This window comes from Carassius carassius, chromosome 31, assembly GCF_963082965.1.
Source record: "Carassius carassius chromosome 31, fCarCar2.1, whole genome shotgun sequence".
NCBI lineage: Eukaryota > Metazoa > Chordata > Actinopteri > Cypriniformes > Cyprinidae > Carassius > Carassius carassius.
Genome location: NC_081785.1, coordinates 25814673 through 25833151, shown reverse-complemented (window position 1 = coordinate 25833151; position 18479 = coordinate 25814673). Strand labels below are relative to the sequence as shown.

Below are 18479 nucleotides of genomic sequence, written 5' to 3'. Positions count from 1 at the left end.
TCTAAATAAAATAGACTTAACAAATCGATAACCTTTTCTCAGGCAAATGCCGTCACGCATGCTGTAATTCACCGTGCAGACCCCTTGCACATGCGTATCAAAATAATTACTTTACAATAATACTTAACATGTAATTAAATATTACCTGCATACCAATGAACATTTGCTGCAAACATTCGAGCACTTAATTTCTAGCACCTGAAAACCGCCAACATGAGACAGTGTCATACGTCACAGGGGGCTTAAACAGCGTGAGCTCACGTGTCAAAACTCAGCATCCCTGAACAGAGCGCTTTCTCTTACATTAATTGTTTCAACCAGTTGTTGGCCAATTCTTTAATGATCAAGAACATTTAAAAATAATAATTTTCCAGGACAACAAGATTTTTTCCAGGACAATCTAGGTTTTCTCTCATTTTCCATGTGTTTTCCAGGACTGGAAAATTGGTCATTAATATTCCAGGATTTCTAGGTTTTCCAGGACGCGTGGGAACCCTGGTATTTGAAAAATAATGTGCTTTTTGACATTAAAGCATGTCAGCCTATTCTGTTACACTAAATACACAAAATAATGATATTTTAAAAAGCATCATATGACCCCTTTTATAAAAATATAATTAAAAAGGAAGTAAACACATGGCAGCCATTATTCTGGGAAATTTGTGTGCACACTGGGAATTTTTTTCAAATAAATTCAGGGTAACACAAATATTTCATACAGCACACAGAGAAAATGACATGAATATGACAGTGGGCAAATGCATAAAGTGCTGAATGATTTGAAATCACAAGTTTAAAGTTTAAAGCATTCAATTCACACGGGCCGACCATTACACATAGAACACACGATAATGCTGGATAAAAAATCTCACAGCTGGATTCGACTAAGTTTGCAAGGTTTAAGAAATTAAATGTTCATTAGCATTTCAAAGATTTGTTTAAATAATATAAATGCGTATTTGCTTAATCCTGACGGCAAACGAGAAAGAGTGAGTTCAGGCGCTGCCTTTCTCAGTGCCATCAAAATAAAATCTTTTGATTTTTTTTTGTTTTTGACACATCAGCCAAGCAAAAAAAAACATATCACCATTGGCGATATATTGGTCGACCACTAACCATAAACATAACAGAAAGACGTTTATCCACACCCCATATATATATATATATATATATATATATATATATATATATATATTATAATAACAATAATATTAATACATTAAAAACATCTAAAAGAATCACAACAGTGTTTCTTATTGCATAATAAATGTCTGAAGCATCTCAAACTTGATATGTCTTAGTCAATTTGTGAAGTTTTAATGACTTCTTGGAAGTTCCTGACTGTAAATTTACAATTTGTATACTTAATATGTGCTGGAACTTGTATTTTTTAAATAAAAAATGGAAATGTTTTTTTTTTTTTCTTTTTTTTTTTTTTTTTTTTTACTTCCACCTTTACTTGTAATGCAGTTGTATGTAATTTAAAATGTTTTCCTTGTATATAAAATTTTAATTTGCTGTCAACTATCTCTAGTGTGTCCGTTTGGTATCCAAGTATGTCTGCTAGTGAAAGGAATGAACAAAGCCTTGTTGTTCCTCCACACTCTCTCCAAAACCTTCACCCTCTTTATTCCTGTCTGGTGGAATGAGCTGCCAACATCCACCCTATCTGCTGAGACCATCACCTCTTTCGCAAGCACTTTACCACCCCATAACCTTAAGCCAATGCACTTATGCGTGCGCGCACACACACACACACACACACAAATGCTCTTCATTTTCTTTGCTGCCTTTCTGGTCTATTCTATCTTATTTCCTAATTTAGCTTTCTAATAAACCTAACATTTTATACTTCACATGCAATAAAAAAATGCTGTTCTTCCTCTATTGTAAGTCGTTGTAACTTCTTTGGGATGTCACCACAAGGCGTCGTTCACTTGCAGAGCGCAAACTTCTGGAGGGCACATAAGATTTAACCAGTGAGTTTAGGTATGTTGGTGCCGTGCCAGTGGTCGTCTTGTAGGCAAGCATCAGTACCTTGAATTTGATGCGATATATATATCGAACCCCTCCCAAAACACAATTAAAAACTGAAAGGATTTCAGGGTTATAATGGGACTTGTAAGTGAAAGTGAAAAAAAGTGAAGTGACATTCAGCCAAGTATGGTGACCCATACTCAGAATTTGTGCTCTGCATTTAACCCATCCGAAATGCACACACACAGAGCAGTGAACACACACACACACTGTGAGCACACACCCGGAGCAGTGGGCAGCCATTTATGCTGCGGCGCCCGGGGAGCAGTTGTGGGTTCGATGCCTTGCTCAAGGACACCTAAGTCGTGGTATTGAAGGTGGAGAGAGAACTGTACATGCACTCCCCCCATATTGGATAGAACAGCAGTAATTCATATTGTAATAATGCCAAAAACAAAAAGGAATTTTGTAATGGTTTAATGGAAACTGTAGGATTTTTTTTAAGCAGGGTAATGATACTCATACTGTACTGCACATTATTGACAATACTGAGCTGAAGCTTGTCTTTGCAAATGTAAAATCGCAAATCAAATTGCAATATCGGTAAAAAACAAAAATCGCAATTAGATATTTCCCCCATATCGCACAGCCCTAATAAACATGAAGTATGTATGTATGTTTATAAGTCTAGGTAGCCACCAATATCCATGAAATACAGTAATAATGTGTTAGGAGGTGCAGTGATTTCTTCAGCTCATTGAGTGGCTGATCCAATCACAGCAGAGCAGCTATAAGATGGACCAAGCAGGACTCATCATAAGGCTCATATTTCACTACCGTTGCCAAAGATGTCTCTACCTCCAGCTTACTCATTGTTTTCTATACTCACTCATTTCCATCTGTGTCTGTCCTTCTCTTCTGTCTCATGCGCTTTCTTTCTGTCTCCCAGATACATTCATCAGAGCACAAAAAATGTTGGTCATACAGTAATATTAATGATATTATTTTAAACAAGTTATAATTTATAAAATCCTTATAAATAATTTATTTTACCTATCTGACTACGTCTTGATTATTTGTATTTATTTATTTTGCAGTAAACAACTTGTATGCACTTTGTAGCACTAGCACACCCAGATCATGTCTTTTTAGTTTTTAAGAGAGCACTTTTCTTTCCCATTGATCAACTGAATGATTATCAATACATGAATCAACTTGCCTCAGAATGTAAATGTCAAATAACATTTTCAAAGAGGACCAGATTGTGTCTTGAGTGTCTGAAGGCCTTTTACACTTCCTTGCGGTAAGATTATCAGCTGAGCAGATCACCTACTCAACAGCCAGGAAATGTAAGCAGTTCATAACACTTTCGCCCAACTATGCAAACTATTCTCTCCGATACCGTTAGCACGGTGCTTCAAAACTACAAGAAAAGTGAGGCCTCCATATGGTTTCCATTGTATGAATGTGCCACTATTAACATAATAGGAGGAAATCTCAATTTTTGTGCACTAACAGTAGTTCCATTGCATGTGGGTTTTTTTTTTTTTTGTTTTGTTTTGTTTTTGTTTTTTTTGTTAGTGCCACACCATCTGTGTGTGATTTCAAACTATATGGTGATTTAAATTTTATATGTAAGCTACATTTAAGCTAAATAAGAATATATATATAGATGTTCTTTTTTTTTATAACATCACAAGTAAAATAATTATATACATCCATACATACAAAGAGCTGCACAACTTAAACCTGAAATTGATACCTTTCCTCCCCTTTTTATTCTAAAGTACTGCTGTATTATTATAAAAAAAAAAATATATATATATATATATATTTTTTTTTTCCTTAATTTTTATAATTACAGTTAAATAATCTAATTATTATAATTATCGTCATCATCGACAAAAATTATGATTTGTTGTTGTTGTTAAATTACTGTAATATGAACTTACATGGGGTTCATTTCAAACAAAATGCTGTCTATTATTAAGTGACAATTTGACAAGCAATTGACTTCTGTTTGTGACACTACTTGTTTGAAAACATAAACATTCCAGCGTGTCAAAGTTCACGAAAATTTCCTATCTGTATACTGGATGCAATGATGTCATTTCATCAGAGCACCTTTCAAATGGTTTTGGTCTTGACATTCCTCTGGAGAACATCCAGAGGAAAGAGTTGATCATACTTTCCATGCTGTAACTAGCCATGACTTATGAAGGGAAAATGATCTATTTCATTTTGGGCCAATGTCTTGAGGCTTTCTCTTCCTGTTAAAAAATATCTTTCTGTAATTATACCTAGATCGGTTTTTCACTTGAATGTCACGTAAGCCCACCTGAACTCTTGACACTCATTCTGAAATATTATGAACTTACAGAGGTTCAGATTTCCAACAATGTCATCAGGGCAGAAAAAAAAACACGTATGGCTCAAAGATGTTAAAAAAATTATGGTTCTTTCTGTTAAAATACATAACTGCACTTGTGTTCCAGGGCCCTCATTTATCAACAGTGCATAGAAAAGGTTCTATATTTTCTCCCATATATGAAATGTAAAATGTGTGCAAGTACAAAAAAATCAGTATTTGTTAAATGCATGCACACGGTTCTTACGCACACCAGTAAGTAACCATTGTTGATAAATCATACGTTCTTAAGCACCATGCTCGTTCACATTCATGGTCATTTGCATTCAGAAATACCTCCAATGAACCATATATGATGACAACACCTCCCTTTATAAATCATGTGAATGCATGTGTCCTCATCTAAATCATGGCAAAGAAAGTGGTACCAACTGAGAAGCCATTCTCTGCTTTTACTAAACAGATCAGTGCTGTCTTTGAAAATGTGTTCTCTGCACAGTGCATGGTTTGCCAGATCTTCCAGCAAAGCGTGATCAGCCATGACACTATAGCTATCTTTCAGATGAATTCCCAGCTGTCTTTTAAAGCTTTTCTAAGCCCTTATGAAATCCATTTAATATTTTCCCAAATTCAGTTTAATTTTTTTCCAAATTCTGTTTTTTTCTGTTTAAATTTTTCTGGATTCAATTTTTTTTCTGTTTTAATTTTTTTAATGGTTAAATTAAATTGTATTAATTAAAAAGCATGTATAATTAATTAAAATCATTAAACTTATACATTTTCACAACAATTTATTAAAGTTTAACAAAAATTATATGTTTAAGGCCCAATGAAATGTTTTATTTTTTCTTCACCATATGTTTTATTGTTACCAAATTCTGTTTTTTAGCATGTCTAATTATTTAAATGCATGAAAACAACTTAATTTATTCATTTTTTAAATCTTAAAATAGCCTTATAAAATGTTTTTTCCCCTCAGGAATTCTGTTTTGTTTTTCTGTTTTTTTTTTTTCTGGTTATCAAATTAAGCCATAAAACATTCATTTAATTTATCTTTTAATTAGTGAAAATTAAGCAAACTTAATTTTTTTTGTAAACAAAGGGGATTTACTATTAAAAATAAAACATGACATATATTTTGTGTGGTTATTCCTTAAAAAATAATGTTTGTTTCTTTTTAGTAGTAGTCGTAGGCTATGTACATTCTGTTGAACTCAAAAAAATTACTCTTTAAACTTACTTAAGTCAATTATGGACAGTGGTTCCACACAACCAAATTGTGTTTTGATAACATTAATGGAATTGGTTGAATATATGCAAACTCCTTGTGTTGTGACAACACAACTGAATGAGGTAGAATCTATGTGAAATAGTAATGTCCAACCAAATCAATTTATTCACTTTGCTTCAACTTAAACCGGTTAAGTTAACTGAACATTTTTTGGTTTATTACAATCTAACCAAATTTGTTTCACTCTATCAACATAAGGAGGTTTGTTTCAAATTACTAATTTCAATTATGGACAGTGGTTCCACACAATTAGTTCTAGTTACTTTAACTAAATATTTTCTATTTAAAGTTACTCACTTCAACAAAGCATTTTTTTGTGTGATTTGTCTTGTAATGAGTCAAAAGACAAGATGTCACAAATGATCAAAGTGTATTTGTTAAACAAGCAATAAATAATTACACACAGTTACAGTAAATACAGTTTAAACCACATTACAGAATTACAAAGAAATTACACAAAATAGCAGAAATATCAAACTACTCATTCTCTAATTGGCATTCATGGGTAACCAATCAAACCTTATTCCAGGAACAGGAACTGGCTCCAGAAATGACTTCTTCAGTACTCCAAATGTGTACCTGAGTTCAGGAGGGTTGCTCAAGTTCAGTCCATATATCAGTCCCAGCAACATGGTTTTGCAGACTGTAAACTGCTAGGTCCTGAAGAACTTTATCCTTTAAAACTCCAACTTCTGCTGAACTGTCTTCAATGATGCAGCTTCAAATAGATTCCCACGAGTCTTCTGGATCACCTCCTGATTGCTGCCAACGTCTGTATCCTAGAAGTATTTAAAGGATGGAGAACTCAAATTCTTGTGTATTAACTTTAACAAATCATTTATTAACCTTGAAAAAAAAACTCATCATATACTCCATACTGCTAGGGTCTTCATTTGGATACTTCAATTCCATTAGTCTGAAGATGAAAACAACAAAATTTAGCCTTTGGTTTTTTTTCCCTAAAATTACATGAAAAAAAAGTCAGTCATTCATCTCCTTATGGGAAATACAGGCAAGCAGAAAATGGTACACACATCTGGACCCTGTACGGTAAACAACACAACTGGAATGTTCCCAGAAACATAGTAAAGACATTAGTAAAACAGTCCATGTGAAAGTGAAAGTGACGTGACATTCAGCCAAGTATGGTGACCCATACTCAGAATTTGTGCTCTGCATTTAACCCATCCGAAGTGCACACACACAGAGCAGTGATAACACACACACACACTGTGAACACACACCCGGAGCAGTGGGCAGCCATTTATGCTGCGGCACCCGGGGAGCAGTTTGGGGATTGGTGCCTTGCTCAAGGGCACCTAAGTCGTGGTATTGAAGGTGGAGAGAGAACTGTACATGCACTCCCCCCACCTACAATTCCTGCCAACCTGAGACTCGAACTCACAACCTTTCGATTGCCAGTCCGACTCTCTAACCATAAGGCCACGACTTCCCCGCGTGACATCAGTGGTTCAACCATAATTTTACAAAGCTACAAGAATACTTTTTTGTGCAAACAAAACCAAAACAGCGACTTTATTCAACAATTCTTTTCCAAATCGCATCTTCCACCATTATCAACAGCACGTAAATAATTCATGTGCATGGTGCTGCTGACCTAGAACACGCATGCACTGAGCCTTGATTACACGCAGAGGAAAGCAATGTTCATGCCTCGTTACTCTCCATAATGACGGCATATGTGATTTGGAGAAGAATTGTTGAATAAAATCGCTATTTTTGTTTTCTTTGCACAAAAACGTATTCTTGTAGCTTTGTAAAAGTGTGGTTGAAGCATTGATGTCACATGAACTGTTTTACTGATGTCCTTACTATGACTCTGGCAACATTTCAGTTGCATTGCAGCCTTTATGGAGGTTCAGAAATCTCTCGCATTTTCATAAAAATATTAGGGATGCACCGATTGACCCGCCATCAATCGGATACCGGACGGTTTTTGCTTAAAATACGCGATTGGTAATCGGCCGGTCTTTGACCTTTTTTTCGGCCGATTTTTCCAGAAGTACATCCGCGTGCTCAGACTACATCTACATGAGGGTGAGTAATTAATAGGGCTGTCACTTTTGTGAAAAAATCATTTTCGATTTTTAAGACATAAGTGTTCATTGAATCGATTGTAAAATCGATTTTCCATGTCAAAAAAAAAAGACGTTTCCTTTTTCAACGTCAAATAACAGACGAACGTAAAGAGAGTGCTGGAAACGCACAAGGCAGCAATATTTCTTATTTATTGGCATGAAGTTTCGTGCAGAATAACAAACAGCAAACAGCAAAAAATATATGTGCAGAGGGGACGGCTGCCATGACAAAAGAAAAACATCAGTGCAGGCGGCTGCATTTATGATTTAGGCAATTCAAAAATCTCCAAGATTATTTTAAATAATGATTCAATCCATTTCAAACAACTGTTTAAAAAAATTTAACTTTAAATGGACTTGAGAACAGGCCATGTGTCCAGAGCAGAGCGTTTTTTATTCACTATATGTGCAGCTGTTGAGAAGACGCGCTCCGACCGCACTGATGTCCCAGGGACACTCAGGTACAGCTGCGCAATTCTCCACCACAGAAGCCGGTCACTGTCAGCTTGCTATATCATAACTCAGAATCTCCTGTAACTAGAAGCGCGAATGAGGTGAATTCGCGTCTACCGCCCCGCGAGACCTCCAGACTACAGTTGTGACGTTCGCGAACGAACCGATTCTTTTGAACGGCTCATAAACATGAACGATGGGAGCCGAGTCGCGGCTGGAGGGGAGCCGTTCTTTCTATCGTTCTTTTTTCCTATGCGTGTTTCACACAGATGCACACAAATGAGCTCCTCCGCGAGACAGAACAGTTGTAGGGGGAGGGGCGCACCCAGCGCAGGCCAACCCTTTATAGCGTGATGATATTAGTTATGAGTTGTGCACGCATCCTTCACGTCCTTCACATCCTGCGTGCCTCTCTCATTGGGTAGGAGCGTTGAAAAAAAAGCTGTTTTGCACAGACATTCATTGCAGCCCACTTTGTTATTGTTCATTGACTTGAAGGGGCTGATGTTTGCAAAGTTTACAGTAGTAATTGTATGTAGTATGTAGACATTTCCATTTTATTTATTCTAACTTTAAATATTTTTTGTTTTCTATCAAAATGTTCTTGTGTGATAACAATGTTCTTGAGTGGAAGTGTTTGCAGTAAAAGCTGTTTTGCACATAAATTCATTGCAGCCGGCTTTCTTTTTGATGTTTATTCGCGAGTAGGTATTGTATGAATAACATAAGTCAACGTAGCTTTACACACACACACTTTGTACTAAAGGTAAATCCAAAATAGTGATGTCACTGTCTAAGCAGAGGGATTTGTGCAACCCTATGGAATATAGTCCACACATGACAAATGAGGTAATAATCAATATTTCAGAATAATTCAAACTCAGATATTGGTGTGTGATATCTGAGATTTAATTATTTGACTACAAATCTCACCTCATCATTCTTCCCAGTGATTATTTCCAGGATAAACTGAGATGGCTCCAAGCTGGCTTCTTAAAACTGACGAAATAGCTAAAAGAGCCAAAAGAGCCGTTCTTTTGAACGGCTCTTTGAAAGGAACGGATCGCGAAGATCCGGATCCCCTCAAAGAGCCATAAATCCCATCACTACTCCAGACGCTCTATTCGCGTTTGGTGTGAACGCAGCATAAGAGGTCGCTTTCGACGTCACTGGGACTTATAGGCGCGTAAAATTGCTGGTATTTTTTGTCTAGCTTTCGCAACGCATACTGCACTTTCGGAATTCTTTATTTTCTTTTTCTGCTTGTTTGTGAGTTTTGTTACATCTATATTTTTAATTGTTTAATTATTTTAAAATGAATAGTGTACATATTTGGTTAAAATCGATTCCCTATTTTCATTTTCGAAACTTTTTTTGGTTGGTCCGATCGATTGTGCAATCGTTTTTCGAACTAAAAGTGACAGCCCTAGTAATTAATGACATGTTTATTTTTGGGTGACCTAGCCAGTTAAACACACCTGAACCAGCTAATCAAGGTTCTTGGGAATTTTAAAACAATAAAGTATTACTAGAAGTTCCAGGCAGGTGTGTTAGAGCTGAACTCCACAGAACACTGGCTTTCCTAGAGCAGGTCTGGACACCCCTGCCTTGCATCAAAATGAATTGTTTTTGGGAGGCAAATTCATTCATAATCTGTCAGTTAATAGTAATACCACATATTTTGCATTTATTGTATTAATAAACCTAATCTTAATCTATCTGTCTTTTTTTTGTCAATTTCCAGTGGCCATTCAGAGAATAATGTTTTAATACAAGGTTGTGTTGAGTGCAGTTGTTCTTACCTGTGTAGTGGGCACCAAGAGGGTTTCAGTATTTGTCCAAGCACCCTTATTCAGTATGCAAACATCTTCATAAGTTCTGTAGTGCGGATCCAGTTTGGCAAAGACTGTTGATTCTAATGGGCCTATGTTAATTCTGTATGTCTCAAATTCTGCACAAATCTGTTAACACATGAAGTGCAATGTGTTACAAAAAAAAAAAAACGGTTTAACAGCAAAAACCAATTCAATTATCAAAATATTAAGTGATTTATTTGTGTGAGTGATGAATAGTGTCATGTTTACCATTCCTAAAGGGAGGACCTGATTACATATCTGGAGCATTTGTATAATGTGAACAGTTCAGAGTAGTGTCCGGTTTAAAGTCATTGTATGACCACACCGCCATGTTCATAAACAAAGCTTCAAATACTTCCACTGTGCTGACCCAGGTGTCTCCAAACTCGGTCGACATTTCATGGTTAGACATTTATTTATTATTTAGCTTTTTGCATTTAGTTAAAATATACATATTCTAACAAATAAAGGGAATCACTTCCGCTTTTGAAAGTCATTATGTATTACTAGTATACAATTAGGGCTGGAATAAACGATTATTTTTTAAACGATTAATCTAGCGATTATTTTTTCGATGCATCGATTAATCTAACGATTATTTTTTCCAGACCGATTCGATTTCGATTATCTCCCCATTAATTGACTACTAACAATTTATACATGTTGATTTACATATCTGAATGAAAAAAAAACATGAATTCCTTAACATTGCAATATATGTTTATTGCTCTTAAAATTACAAAATAAAAGACTGACTAAGAATGCATTACTTTGCACTTGTATAGAGATAGCATTCAATAAAACCTTGAAGCCTTGAAAACACATAGCTTACTGAAACAAGCTTACTGAACACATAGGGCCTAGCTTACTGAAAAAAAGTTCTTCTTTCAGATGAAAATAACAACAACTTGATGTCTAGCATTCAATAAAAAAGTTCACCCAAAATACTTGTTTAGAGCAATTGAAAGAATACAGTAACCAATGTAAACTTTAGGGCTTTAAGCTAATACAGAGAGTGCTTTTCCAAAAAATAAAAATTAACAGTGGGAGCCAGCAGCATGGAGGAAAAAAAAATCTCCGAATGCTCCACGTGAAACTTTGGCGTTTCGCCCTTTTTCTATCGTGTCTAATGAGAGAGAGAGAGAGAGAGAGAGAGAGAGAGAGAGAGAGAGAGAGCAAGACAGCGCTCGTGTAGTTTGAAGACTGTGAGTGCGCGAGCGCGTGTGAAACTTGGGTGTTTCGCCCTTTTCTATCGTGTTTAATAATTTTGATTAATATGCACGATGGAGAGAGAGAGCAAGAAGAGCTTGTGTTGTTTGAAGACTTGTGAGTGAGCGCGCACAGCCGGGGCTCTCTCTCGTACGCGCCCTGTCAGGTGCAGCACAGTCATTCTATTCTACATCACTCACCGATCAAATAAGGCTTTGACAGCCGCCAAAAAAAAAAGATCAATGCAGAAAAACCCCTGGATTGGTTATATAACGTTGGACAGAATGTTGATCCGGCCATCGCGTATATTCAGCGCACATAAGGTAAACGTTTTGCAAACGTTTTTTAGAGAAATAAAAACAGGTTGACGAATCGATGCGCATATTTTGCGTCGACGTATTTTTTGCGTCGACGTCATCGATGACTTCGACGCGTTGTCCCAGCCCTATATACAATTAATTTATACAAATAAATATATTTTGCACACAAAATGAGAAAAGAGAGAATTGCCATTTGATTAGCTATAGGAGGAAGTAGCTGAATGACAAATCATTCTGCCTCTTAACATCTCTTATTGTAAGCCATATGTATAATAAAAGTAAAGGTAAGTGATGGGACGTTTTATTTTTGGATAAACATTTTACTAATAAATACAATCTCTCTTAAAATACCTTATTGGGTTATGATATTTAAAACAGTTTGGTTTGATCTAGCGCAGAACTAAAACTTTAATGAAATATTTCCCACAATTATAAAATAAATGTATGATTAGCTAGCTCCACACTGGAGAGCTGCTTTATAACAGGAAATCAAGTTATAATTCTAGCGACACTGACTCTGTATTTTCATGTTTAATATTGAAAAGCTATCTATTGCATAAGGACTGTTATATAAATAAACGTGACTGGACATTTCTTTACTGGAGTGCCTGGAGAACCTCAGAGTTCGTGCAAACATCCACATCGCTGTAATCAAATATGTTAATAAGAGCTGCTTTTACATCGCGGTCAGTTTTTGTTGTGTTTATGCAGTTATTGAGAGCAAGGCGTGCAGTATATATTTACATATTCATCCAAGGTTCGGATCGGCTCGGTTTGCTCAAACTGAAGTGCTATCTTCTTTTTTTGAATTGAATCAGGAGAGTGTATTACAATCTTGCGCTACAGCGCCACACTGGTCAAACTGCATTATTGGAGGCTTTCACATTAGGCATACGAGATCAAACAACTACTCAAAAACATTTGCAGACAATTTTTTTTTATCGTCGACGTTGTCGATAATGTCGACTAATTGTTTCATAATTGTTATATATATATATATATATATATATACTCAAGTCAATACCTTACAGAGAGTCGTGCGCTTTCACAACTCCCAACCGCTCAAAATCATCTATTAATGGTGCAGTAAACCGATTACACAATACTAGACTGCAAAACAAAAGCACCCCAAAACAGAAACTCTAAGAGAAATTAAAAACTTTGACTTGACACAAGAAAAACTTTAGATTTTCTTACCTGACTGGTACCTCTTGCTCTCCTTCGCACCGTCATCAAATGCGTTGGAAATCGTCACTTCCGGTTTTTTTTTGAATTACAAAATTAAACACTTTACGTTAGTTTAACGATTGATAATTAAGTAAAATTGAAAATGAAACATTTTAAGTTGATTAAGCACAATACAATTGTGTTTTGGCGGAAAACTAAATATACTTGTGTTGTTTTAACAAAACATATCTGTGTAAAACGAACAGTGCAACAAATTCATTTTTTTGAGTGTAATACATTTCTGGCAAATACTTGTCTTTAAATTAAACCAGACTTTTATTTTGACGAGTTGCCGTGAATACCTTTACAGTTCTGTGTATGTGATACGACGCTAGTTTTACTCACATCAGACAGTCAAATGCTCATAAAGTGACTCTCAGTGCAGTTCTGGAGATGTTGTTAATGTGTTTCTGTCCTCATTTAGTGAGACGACAGACACTGAAATCACTGCGAGCGCTTCTCTGTGTGTAATAAATGAAGCCACGCTTCTGCGCCATTCCTTAACACAGACACGCATTACATGCAGGATTCATATTTAAATAGACTTTTCTGGCTTAATATTTACAGATATTAGTCCATATCGCAATTTGATGTAAGTGCAATGACCTACGTTTGATTAATTCATTCAAACAAATGATTTACAAATTCAAATCAAATGGTTGACAAATTCCATGACATTCTGTGTTAACCCTCTGAAGTCGATTAACGCTTAATCGCGTTATAGAGCAATACATTAATCGAATCTGTAAAGGGTCTACTTTTTTTGTATACAGACATAATAACAACAAAACCTGTGCACTTATAAAATAAAGATAACAAACAAGGTGTGCTTTCTGCAGCCTTTGTCTAAGCTGATCTTCATTTAGACATGCGTCATTAAAATGAACTGTAACTCAGTGAATATGCAACAAAGAGACATGAGAGATATATCTATAGAAAGCCTGACATGTCTACTTTTAAACTGCTGTTAAACATCCATATGAAAACACGATGTCTGTTTTTCACGTCTCCCTTCATTATCTTCTAATGCAACTATGCCCCCGCGCTGAACGCGCTATTCAGATTCTAATGTTTCACTGAAGCATGCGGCTTGAGTATGCCCATACAACAGAAGACAACGCAGCGAGACTGTTCTTCAAGTTTGCTTTTTCGAAATTATGCCGGTTTCCCGGTTTATGCAGGTTTTTTTTTCATGCATAATCAGGTGTAGCACTTGCATAAAATGGTTGTTTGGTCGATGTCAGATTTTTGGAAACCAAAAACCCTCCAAACAACAGTCCAGGCTCCTCTTTTTGGGACGTTCTTCTGTGTCATGTTCTACTAGTTCTGTAGCATCCATCTTCCCTGTAACACCTGTTTCACACATACTCCGTCTTCAGTGCATATGCAGTCCGCAGCACGGACTCATTGTGCTTTCACACAGGACGCATTTGCGGTCCGCTACTGATCCGCAGCTGTTTAGTCCACAAACACATTTGTTCATTTTTTTGATTTCATATCATGTAAAAAAAATATATATTGATTTTTTTTTTCAGCATTGTGAGTCTTTTATCACAGAACAGTAACAATCTTTCATAGTTATAGACATTAGTTTAAACTAAATAAATATAAACAACGCATTATTTTACTTCTAGGTTTGTATAATAAGCTGCTCAAGCAAGCGGCAAAACATTTAAACACAATAATTAGCCTACTTTTATTGTTAAAATATTTAAAATTAAAACACCACAGACAGAAACAGTCTCGTGCATTTTGCATTTAAATCTTTATCACAAGCAATCCCACGGGTCTTAATGAACTTTGTTTTTCTGCTTCCATAAAAGTGAACATATATATATTGTTTTCCTTGTTTATCTAAAAGTGCTCTTTTTCTTATTTTAAACCTAGCCAAAAACCCATCTGACTGCGTTTCCATGTCAATCCATGTTAATTTTTCCCGCGAACAATGCGCTTTCACTTTAATTCAGTGCCTGCAGCACAGCAAAAATAGACTCAGTACGTTAACAATCGCTGCACTGCTGCAGAGCACCACTCCTTGAACGTACTGACGGACCGCAACCTCGTGCAGCTGGAATCCGTTAATACGACTGTGTGAAACAGGCGTTATAACGTAACACCAGAGCACTGCTGTGTACCCATAGACAGTAAAAGAAATGGACACAGCGACCCCATTGGAACTCAATTGAGACAAGTGAAGCCCATTTTTAGCGATTTTTAGCACTTCCGTTTCTGACGGGCAGACTCAAGTTCTTTGGCGTGAGTGAGCAGGAGTAAGTATTCTGATTAATTATTTTGTATAGTATTTTAAAATGTAACGCCAGGGCTTGTATCTATGGGCTTCTCTCTTGACATCTCCCCGATTGCCTGCGAGCTTCTCCTCCTGTCTGTACGGTAATTTCTCTACTGTGCGACAGAGAGTCGAGTGGTTATGACGCAATCGTTAGCCTATTTTTACAAAAACTGTTTCTACGGGGCCACAATGTAACATAGAAGGTAATGGAGCCCTTTATACATTGTCGTGTATCTTTAGAAATAAATAATGGACAAATGGAGTCTTTAAACGCCTCAGATGTAAAGTTATTCGCTGTCAAAGTGACGCCAAAATGAATGGGAGTCAATGGGATGCTAACGCAAGTGAAGTTCTGCTACAAGATGGCGACACGCGGCCGACTTCAACTTCCGGTCGACTTCCTTCCCGCCTGTATGTACCCTCACCACGGCTCGCAGTCGCTGCTTAGAAGTGCAACATTGTAAAGGGTCCGTCTGAAACAGTGTCTCGCGGCCGCGGCGAAGCGTAACGTTCGTTCCGAACGCTGAGTAATTAAATACACCGGTATGACGGTATATTCAAAATTAACATCGTAACGAAAATATACACCGGTTTTCGGTATGAACCGGTTTACCGCCCAGCACTAATTACCAGAATTTAATTTCAAAAATTAAAATGGTCTAAAAACATATATACTGTTTAAAACAAAAATGTGTAGAGATTTGAAAGGTACACTTTCTAATGGTTTAACAGAGTGAGCAAGCTCCTAGATTCAGTAAGCAAGTAGATCATGCAAATAAGAAATATCCCTGAAAAGTTATTACCTTTTGATCGACTATGGAGCAGACCAAGTCCTTCACAGAACTGAGGGACAGATCGTGTGGCTCCAGGGTGACCATCTCCCTAGTAAGTCGGATCTGGAGGAGGAAGGACACTCCGTGGAGGGAGCTGGTGGGGCTCAGAACGCTGTGATTCCCATTGGAGAACTGGACACAGAGTGGCACCGGAGGGCTGGGTGATGGAGAAGGGGTTGGGGGTGCAGTCTGATGGTGAGAGTGGACGAAGTGTTTAGGTAAAGTCAGAGGAGAGGTGCTACTACTGGCAGACATTAGTTTCCTCCACAGACAAATTAAACCTTGTAAAACTGACAAGCTTGGAAACCGTGGCTGATATCCAATTAGTGACCGGGTTGTGTTTATAATTAAACGCAATATTCTTCTTTCCTAAGGCAGGTGAGCAGAATCAGCAGTCATGTGCAATCTGTGGCATACGAAGCAGCGAAATTGGACCCAAGAATAAGGTGCCTATTTTTCGTTAAGTTTCCCTCTAAAAACATGCAATCCACATAGCATGCTTCATGGCTCCCTGTGGGATGTTGGACTGATAAGAGTGTCACTCCATGGCTGAGCAATCAGGATGCCTTCGTGATGCTTAACAAAGTGGCTCCCATTGTTATCCAGCTCCTCATTCAACTCTCATTCCTGTTTGAAACAAAACTGTGTCTTTATTCCACAGATCCCTGAATGGGGGTACAGAGCTCACCAAGCCATTATCTATGTGCATAATAAGCTAATATTTAAAAATTCATTGTATTCTGGAAGAGTTTTGCACATTTTTGTCTTTTGCCAAAAAAGACCTCCAGCTCACATCTGGAAACACATCTGGAGACCATCCCACTCTAGATCACATAACAGGCACAAGATCCCAAATACCAGCAAAACAAGTAATACAACGTCTTTGTTCAGGCTTAATCATAATGCATCATGAACAACTATATCTCAAGACCAAATGCATTTAAAATGATTCACTGAAGACAAGATGGAAAAAGAGGGAAAATACCTTCAATGCTAGAAAATCATTTCCCTGATGAAGAAAAACTTACTATCAATGTAAAACGAGGACTTGAACGCCTCCTGGTTTCTTTTTTGAAGCTTCTGAGGCTTAATTTAGTCAGAAAGCATCGCTCAGTCATAGAGTCCCTTACATGAGCTCGGTTTGAAAACTTTCTATCCTCTTTTCGTGATACATTCTGCTACTTCAAACGCGCCTCAATATCTGCTCTCCATTTCAGCGGGCAAATAAGTAACGCCGCCCAGACAGAGAAAGTAAAACCTAAAAGAAATGGCAGGTTTGTCGAGCTGAAATTTAACTTATAAGTGCATAAATGCTTTTGTCTTTCTCTCGCTGTCTGACGCGCATGTCTCTCACGCGCAGTTTCCGTTATGCGAGCGCGGATCGTGTGTTCACTCCCTCTACCGGCGTCATTCCACAGCCACTATGACGCAATAACGCTTTGTAGCGTCCTGAACGTTAGTTACATTCTAGCAATATATCTTTCTTGCTGCGATTGTCCACAAAGCTCAAATTGTTTGCTCATGATTTACAAATAGGAGGGATCATATATATATTACATTTCACTCCACTCCCCCTAAATAATTTATTTCACATAACTATTTACATAGCCCACAAGAATACTACTACTACTAGGCTACTACTACTACTACTACTACTACTACTACTACTACTACTACTAATAGCTGAATTTACACAAATGACTCCATTCAAATACTTGTATCTGTATATTTATACATTTGACTCAATACTCCATCATTATCCGGATATGTTTTGTATAGTAGCCTACCTGTGAGCAGTTAGGTATTTTCTTTACAGCATCTTCTGCAAACCCTTTCCACAAGTAGGATTCTAAGGTCCTTTTTTCCCCTCTTCTTTAAAAAAAGAACTTTTGTTTAATTTAAAAAGCTACGGACAATATTTACTCGTTCCAGAAGACAACATACAGTTTACACTGATTATAGTATTCTCTTAATGCAGCTATTATATGCACACACACACACACACTCAAAAGTCAAAAGTGTGACGCTGGACTATGAAGGACAGGAGGCAAAAGCAAGTTAACAGAGTTTATTATAATATTTGAGATGATGGTAGGTTGGAGAATGACGCAGGAACCGCGATGGCAGCACAGACTGGTGAGTAGGTGAATTGAGTGCACTGATGATGATGACGACGGTGGTAAATCCAAGTGAGATGACAATAATCCGTGAGCGAAGGTAATGATCCAACAGAAACCGAACAGGAGACAAAGCAAGGCAGGAACACATGAATCAGACATCAGACACGGACGACCTCAAACAACGATCTGACAAACAAGAGACGAAAGACAGGGTGTTAAATAGGCAGTTGGAATGAGATGCACCTGCCGCTGATCAGACGATCAGCGGCAACACCCACATGAAACAATCAACATGACGTAACATGAATACAGCTGGAGATGGTGCATTCATGAGCCGTGACAGTACCCCTCCTCCTAAGGACGCCTCCTGGCGTCCCCAGAATCTCTTACCTGTCGATTGTAATCAGCAATAAGGGAGTGATCCAGGATGTCCCTA

General features: G+C 37.2%; 1 protein-coding gene and 1 long non-coding RNA gene across 2 annotated transcripts in view; both read right to left on the bottom strand.

Moving 5' to 3' along the window:
• Window positions 1-17297, bottom strand: part of LOC132111812 (serine/threonine-protein kinase D3-like) — a 177685-nt gene extending 160388 nt beyond the window's left edge. Inside the window, 2 exon segments of the mRNA XM_059519417.1 lie at window positions 15894-16550; window positions 16952-17297. Coding sequence (XP_059375400.1) covers window positions 15894-16178 — 285 coding nt within the window. The 5' untranslated portion in view covers window positions 16179-16550; window positions 16952-17297.
• On the bottom strand, window positions 6137-10471 carry LOC132112132 (uncharacterized). The gene is made up of 3 exons (XR_009424898.1): window positions 9991-10471; window positions 9718-9795; window positions 6137-6552 (listed from the first exon to the last, which is right to left on the bottom strand). It is a non-coding gene; the product is annotated as an uncharacterized LOC132112132 (long non-coding RNA).
• Window positions 17298-18479: the final 1182 nt, after the last annotated feature.